Source organism: Lipotes vexillifer, unplaced genomic scaffold (assembly GCF_000442215.2).
Source record: "Lipotes vexillifer unplaced genomic scaffold, Lipotes_vexillifer_v1.1 scaffold640, whole genome shotgun sequence".
Classification (NCBI taxonomy): Eukaryota; Metazoa; Chordata; class Mammalia; order Artiodactyla; family Lipotidae; genus Lipotes; species Lipotes vexillifer.
The window spans coordinates 1,217,776-1,225,414 of NW_006773138.1; the positions used below are offsets into that span (position 1 = coordinate 1,217,776).

Consider the following 7,639-nt stretch of genomic DNA (forward strand, 5'->3'; position numbering starts at 1 on the left):
CTCTTTCCCTCCTGCATAGCCCTGCCAAAATGCTTGTTCCAATTTTGAAGGAGAAATAATTAAAATGAAGTTGTTTATCCCCATCCTGGATTGATGGGTTTAGTTCCCAGTTTAGTAAACAAGGACATTGAAGGACAGCTGGCTCTGGCATACACAAACGAAGGGATGTGTTGTGGGAGAAGTCAATACATGATTACATTCTATAATTGTACTAACTGAAAGATTTTCAAAGCCTCCTTTTGAAATCATGGGGTTTTGTATCTTCTTCAACGAAAAGAGTTGCCTTTTCTCTCAGGAGGCTGCAATGTTAATATGACAGCAGGAAACCAGCTTAATGACACAAGCAAGGGAAAAAATTCAGTTGAACTTAATGGAAATCAGAGGCTTTCAAACTTGTAAATTTTATAATTAAAACAACTAATTAAGCAGTTTAACCACTGGTAATTTGACCAAAAGCCTTTCATTTAAGAGAGAAAAAGGTTAATTTAACAGTAGTTTGAATCAGCTTCTTAATTAACCAACTTCTCTAATTATAGAAATTGCCCCAAACTAAATTTGAAAATGCCTCCTTGCCAAGGAATTCCAGTAGATTAGAGGCTGAGACAAGCATTTGTGGCATTTTCACCTAAGATGTGTCATCACCTCAAAGATCACTTTTGGTTCTGCTACTTGAAACCACTGGTGGGTGATTGAATTTCTGTGTACTTAAAGATGGTGACGAGTGCCTGGGTTGTTGTTGTTTTTTAATTTACACAAAATATTTTACCATATAATGGAGGCATGGGAGAGCTGCAACTGTAAACTCTTGATGATGTTTGTATGTTTAGGGCAGCACAGAGATGACATTTAAGCTGGCCATGGAGGCTGTGAAGGATATCACCAGTCAGAGAGGTGCAGTCCCAGCATGGGGGACAGCCCAGCACCACACAGAGGCATGAGAACTGCATGGTTTATACAGAATGGCAAGTGTAGCTCTGTGGCGGAGAAGCAAGGTTTTAAAAGCCTGGAGGATGGAGAGTGAGGATGTGAAGTGGTTGGAACTAGATTATAAAATTGAGACTCTTAAATGCTTGCCTAAGGAGTATGAACTTCAGGCAGTGGAAAATCATCAAACATTTTGAAATATAGCAAGGACCTTCCTTGTCTCATTTATTGGTGTTACTGTAGTGCCTGATACAGTGCCTGGCACAGAGTAAGTCCTTTTTAAAAATTGTGTGTGTGCAGTGAATAAATGGTTGAATTAATGAAAGAGAATAACATGATTAGGTTTGTGTTTTAGAAGGATTACTTTGTCAACTTTAGAGGATGGAATGGGGGGGGGGGTTGTGGATACAGGAGGACTAACAACAACAACTCAGCCAAGGATACTACTTGAATCTTTGTTTGAACTTCCATCCACACTCCCCTTCCAACCACCTTCCACCCACAACAACCAAAGTGATCTTTTAAAAACACATTAGACATATAATTTCTCCGCTGTTCAGCATGAAATCCAAACCCTTAACATGGCTCAGAGTGGTGGGTTCCAATCCACTGCCCTAATCTCTGGTGCACTCAGCCCCTCTCACTTTGCTTCAGCCACATGGACAGTCTTTTTGTTCCTTGAATGTGCCAATCTGCATCCCCCTCTGGGGCCCTTGCACACGCTATTCCCTCTGCCTGGAACATTCATTCTCTATTTCTTTACCTAATAAACTCCTATCTGCCTTTCAGGTCTCAATTTATTTTATTTATTTATTTGAGTAGATAATGCATGTACATGGAACAAGTTTTAAAAGATACAAGAGTATAAAGTCAACAGTAACTCTCTCCTGCCGTCTAGCCACTTCTCCCTGGGGATAACCACTATTACTATTTTCCTCTGAAATCTGGTTTCAGTTCACATGTCATTTTTTTTTAGAGACCTTTCCTGATATTCCAATCTAAAATAGATCCACTGATTTTATTGCCATAGCGCTTTTTATCATTCATCACAATTTGTAATTTCATATTTATTTATTTATTTATTTATTTATTTATTTTTTGCGGTGCATGGGCCTCTCACTGTTGCGGCCTCTCCTGTTGCAGAGCACAGGCTCCGGATGCACAGGCTCAGCGGCCATGGCCCACGGGCCCAGCCGCTCCGCGGCATGTGGGATCTTCCCGGACCGGGGCACGAACCCGTGTCCCCTGCATCGGCAAGTGGACTCTCAACCACTGCGCCACCAGGGAAGCCCTCATATTTATTTTGTGACTATTCCCTCCTCCATTAATGATTCCCTCCTCCTACTAGACTATAAGCTCCATAAGCTGAGTTTTGTTGGCCTTGTCCCCTGTTATATCTTCACCTCATTGCACAGTGTCTGGCACATCATAAGTACTGAATAATTAAGCCCTTCCTAAATTTTTTGCCTGTTTCTGTAAGCTCATCTCTTGCCACCCTGCTGCTTATACTCTGCCTTGAAATTCTCTCTCTGGGTCTTCCCCTCCCCATACTGTGTTCTCTCTAACTCCTAGTCATCTGTCAGGTTTTACTTAAAAGCCACCTGCTCTAAGAATCCTTTCCTGACACCACAAGTCCAGCCTTAGTGCCTCTCTCATGTATATAGCCCTTATTGTGGGTAGCCCTTATCACCTGCATTGATATTACTGTCTCGCCACTAGATCATAGATTCTGTATTGCAGGGACTTTGTCTTTGCCCATTGTTACAGCTCCAGCATCTAGGGCAGTGGTTGGTACCAACCCGGGCCTGCCATGGATATTGGGTTGTTTGTACATTGCACAACTCTAGTTGAGTGTCAGTTCACTTTACATACTCAGTGTAAGAACACAGGTAGTATACACATGGTTGTGAGGGTATAATTGTTTCTGGCTACCCCAGTGGGTAGTAATAAATATTTGTTGAATGAATAAACATGCTTTGGAGAGTTCAGTGCTTTTTAGGAGGTCATGTTTTAAAGTCATAATAAAATCTTTTTGGATGGATTAATTTTCATGGCTCTGATCTGAGGATGGTTGTGTACCCAATCAAGGGGATTTGGATATCAGCTGTTTGGGCGGGGCCCCAGGTTGCAGAGTCTGCAACCTAAGGCCTCAAAGAGTCAGGTGGGACTGTGGCCAAGAAGATACCTCAGTTATGTTCAGTGCTCTTTGGAAGCCTCTGCCAAAAATACCTCCTTCTTCCATGCGTGGTAAACTCTTACTCCTCTTTCAAGAATGCAGCTGTTGGGGGCTTCCCTGGTGGTGCAGTGGTTGAGAGTCCGCCTGCCGATGCAGGGGACACGGGCTTGTGCCCCGTCAGGTGGGACTGTGGCCAAGAAGATACCTCAGTTATGTTCAGTGCTCTTTGGAAGCCTCTGCCAAAAATACCTCCTTCTTCCATGCGTGGTAAACTCTTACTCCTCTTTCAAGAATGCAGCTGTTGGGGGCTTCCCTGGTGGTGCAGTGGTTGAGAGTCCGCCTGCCGATGCAGGGGACACGGGTTTGTGCCCCGGTCCAGGAAGATCCCATATGCCGCGGAGCTGCTGGGCCCGTGAGCCATGGCCGCTGAGCCTGCATGTCCGGAGCCTGTGCTCCGCAACGGGAGAGGCCACAGCAGTGAGAGGCCCGCGTACCGCAAAAAAAAAAAAAAGAAAAGAATGCAGCTGTTGGGACTTCCCTGGTGGTCCAGTGGTTAAGAATCCGCCTTCCAATGTGGGTTCGATCCCTGGTCAGAGAACTAAGATCCCACATGCCTCGGGGCAACTAAGCCTGTGCGCCACAACTAGAGAGAAGCCCATGCGCTACAACGAAAGATCCTGCGTGCTGCAGCGAAAATCCTGCGTGTCGCAACTAAGACCTGATGCAGCCAAATAAATAAATAAATAATAAAGATGAGAAAACTGACTTAAAAAAAAAAAGAATTCAGTTGTTACCTCCCTGAACCTATTCCTCTGTACCGTCTTCCACTTCTCCCCGCTCACCCCTAAGGTGGAGTTAGTTGTTCTTTCCTCTAAGTTCCTTGCTCTCATCTCCATTAAAGTATTTTGTCCACTATAAGGTAATTATCTGCTTTCCCATCATCCTTCCCCAGTACACATTGAGTATCTCTAGGGAAAGTAGTATATTTTAGTCATCTTTGTAACTGTCCCAGTATCTATTCAGTTGTTGGCATATAATAGTAAATGCGGACTAATGCACATCATGGAAGGGATCTATGATATACCAGGGTTGTCTTGATGAAATACTGTGGATTGTAAACATAGGGAAAGTCTCTGAAGCCACGATTCTTGATTGGCCTGGCACAGAGCAGACCTGCTTGGAAGCACATTTTAGAAAAGAGAAGCTTAAGAAACATTTCACTTGATGTCATTAGACTTTTCCACACCATTTTGTGTTTAGCCCCCCACAAAGTGGTGGCCCTGGGGAGATGCAGGACCACAGGAGCTGGGAGGGAAGGGAGCAGAACCTAGGACTAATACTTTTCCATAAGGTAGGGAACAAGCAAGGGAGACAGACAGACATAACAGAGCTGTGTAGGGCTGGTTCCAGTGAAGGGTAGAGATGAGCTGATATCAGATGTGGGAACGATGAAGTCTAGCTAGATTCTTTTTTTTTTAATTTGGCTGCATTGGATCTTAGTTGTGGCACGTGGGATCTTTGCTGTGGCATGTGAGATCTTCCGTTGCGGTGCGTGGGCTTCTCTAGTTGTGGTGTGTGGTCTCTCTAGTTGCGGCACACAGGCTCCCTAGTTGTGGCTCGTGGGCTTCAGAGTGCACGGGCTCAGTAGTTGTGGCGTGTGAGCTTAGTTGCCCCACAGCATGTGGGATCTTAGTTCCTCAACCAGGGATCAAAGCCACATCCCCTGCATTGGAAGGTGGTTTCTTAACCACTGGACCACCAGGGAAGTCCCTAGCTAGATTTTGTATTCCAGAAATTCAGATGTTATAACACATCTGAGAACAGGCTGTTCAGTCACATAGACCTGGGTTTAAATTGCAGTTCTGCCTTTTACTTGCTTGTTGACCTTGGCCAATTCCTATTTTTTTTGAGCTGCAGTTTCTTTATTTGTAAATGAAGGTAAAAATAATGAGGGTTAAAGGAGAATATGTATATATCAGCAAGTCCTTTGAAGGGAATCTGGGTGGCATATCTCTTGAGTCTACCACAGTGAATATGTGTATAGAGATCCTATTTTTTATATACACACTGTTCTGTACCTTAGGTTTTTAGTTTTTATTGTTATTCACTTAACAAAGTCTGTTGGAGATTATTACATATCAACACAAATAAAGCAAATTAGATAGTTTAAAAAACTGTGGAAATCTGTGATTGTCCTTTTTCCTGGTTGTATTTGCCACCTGTCTCTTTCTCTGAACAATCTTCATTGGAAAACTTCAAAAGGATTATTGCCTGTTGAGGAACGGAGAAAATGAGAGCACTGTGAGAATGTATTTTGTCCCCCTACCAGCAGTGGCTCTAGCAGGAGAGAATTTCTCAAAGAAAGATGGGTGGTGGGGATTAGATATAGTCCAGGGGCCAAACGGAGAGAAAAATGGGGTAAACCGAGTATCAGCTCAGGATCAAGAAATAGCTCTGGTTCTTTAAACCAGCAAGAGGCTCACTATCCCCAAATATTCCATTTCACGATGGAGAATTTGTCTCCTCATGTATGATCTATCTGTCCCTGGAGGAGCTTTGAAACAGGTTTGTCTTATTTCTCTCTTTTAGGTGGCATTCAGCTGAGCACCAGTCAGCACTACAGGTCACAGCCCACACATGGCATTGGAAGATACAAGCACCTAGTTAAAGCACAAGAGGTAAGAGGGGCAGGGGTCTTTTAGAAAAGGATAGTGTGCAGCTTTTACAAAGACCCTAAAGATCGGATGTGCATAGGTTGGATTATACTGGAGCTAGAATGGATAGAGGGTTGTCCCTCAGTCCTCTCCAGTTAATTAGTTTGAATATGATCCAGAGTGGAGATGTTTTTGCCAGTTCCTAATCTTGTCCCTAGGCCAGGTTATCACAGTGAAAAGCAAATTCTTTGGTTTTATTATTTGTGACACGTAAAGAAAATATCTTCTTAGTACTTAGTTCAATATGGACCTCACAATGGAAATGATATGTTCAGTTCAGTTGAATGAATGGTTTGTGGCACATAGAGGTGGATTCACATTTTCAGCCAAATAGCTGATTTTTACAGTATTTACAGATTTAAAATATGTATGTGTTTCTTTAATCCATTATCACAGATAACTGGGAGTTATTTCTAAGCATTGTAAGATTATTTAGCCTATTTCTTTGGCTCCAGCTGAAGGATTGCTTCTGTGGTGGTTGGATTTTTTGTGCATTTGCAGAGGATTTTGTAGTGGGATGGACACAAAACTGGCTTGAAAGTCAGACAGTCTAGCTTTGAGTCACGATTCTATCACTTCCTGTAAACAGTATAGTTAGGAAGATTTTGCTGTTCTACTTGGGGAGATTTCAACATCGCTTTTGGTTCTTTGGCTTAGTTTGATGCTCCCATGCAACCCCGCACATATCCCATTGCCTCTCTCACCTTGGCAGAGGTCCAGTACCACTGCATTTGGGCCTCAGAAGCCACTAAACTTGCCACGTTCTCCTGAACAACATCCTTATATCAAGGAATTTCATGACAGGAATGTTGCCACACCTGAGGCTTGTATCAGGCACCTTCCCAGCAGGAAACAGCCCTACTAAAATTGTTCCTTTGTGATGAGAAGAGTACTAAATTGGGAACCAGGAAACTTGTGTTCTAGGCTTCGTTCTGCCAGTTATTAGCTTCGTGATTTGGGGTAAGTTAACCTAACCTCTTTGGGCATGGCAGGCCCTGAAATTATATGTAAAATGTTTTCTATGTGTGACTTTTTCTGGGAAGAGAGTCCATAGCTTTTGTCAGACTCTTCACAAAGTTTGAGAAACTCTGGATTAGAATATCTTCAAGAGTCTTTCAGCTCTGATATCATGTAACTCCATAATGCTATGATTCATTTTTCAAACATCTATTATGTGCTAGGTACTGTTGGGGGTGCCTTGCCTATTCAGACTGAGTTGCAATAAAATTTTATAGTATGAATGAACAAGACCTGGTTCATGCTCATAGGAAACTGATAAACCACTAGAGATAAGACACAAATAATTATGCTCCCAAGCAGAAAGTGACAAGTGCTGAAAGGAAGATACAAAGTGCTATTTAAAATTCAGAAGAAGGAGTGATTTACACCCTTTCTGAGTTGTGACACCTCAGAGTAAGTTCTTGGAGTTGTTTTATTCTGGGATATCCCCCTTCTAAAAGTCTCACATAAATTAGCAGAAAATAAAATTAGTTTTGTTTGGGTGTGAGTTTTTTGTTTTTTTTAATTTCTTGGGATCCTCCCTCATAGATAATTTTCTGTATATACCATGCTCTGGCTCACTCCTTGGCTTGTTATAAAAGGAAGCTTAATAGCATGTCTAATGCCATCTGTCCCATCTTTCTCTCCAGCCTCCTCTCCCATCTTATGGATACCATACTCAAATCATCATACTGGTTTTTTTTTTTTTTTTTCGGTACGCGGGCCCCTCACTGCTGCAGCCCCTCCCGTTGCGGAGCACAGGCTCCGGACGCGCAGGCCCAGCGGCCATGGCTCACGGGCCCAGCCGCTCCGCAGCACAAACCTG

At 43.0% G+C, this 7,639-nt stretch overlaps 1 protein-coding gene across 1 annotated transcript in view; it reads left to right on the forward strand.

Annotated features, from left to right (window-relative positions):
- MRPL48 (mitochondrial ribosomal protein L48) overlaps positions 1-7,639 on the forward strand; it is a 50,817-nt gene that overhangs the window by 17,001 nt on the left and 26,177 nt on the right. Inside the window, exon 4 of the mRNA XM_007448082.1 lies at positions 5,690-5,778. Coding sequence (XP_007448144.1) covers positions 5,690-5,778 — 89 coding nt within the window. The remainder of the gene's footprint in view (positions 1-5,689; positions 5,779-7,639) is intronic.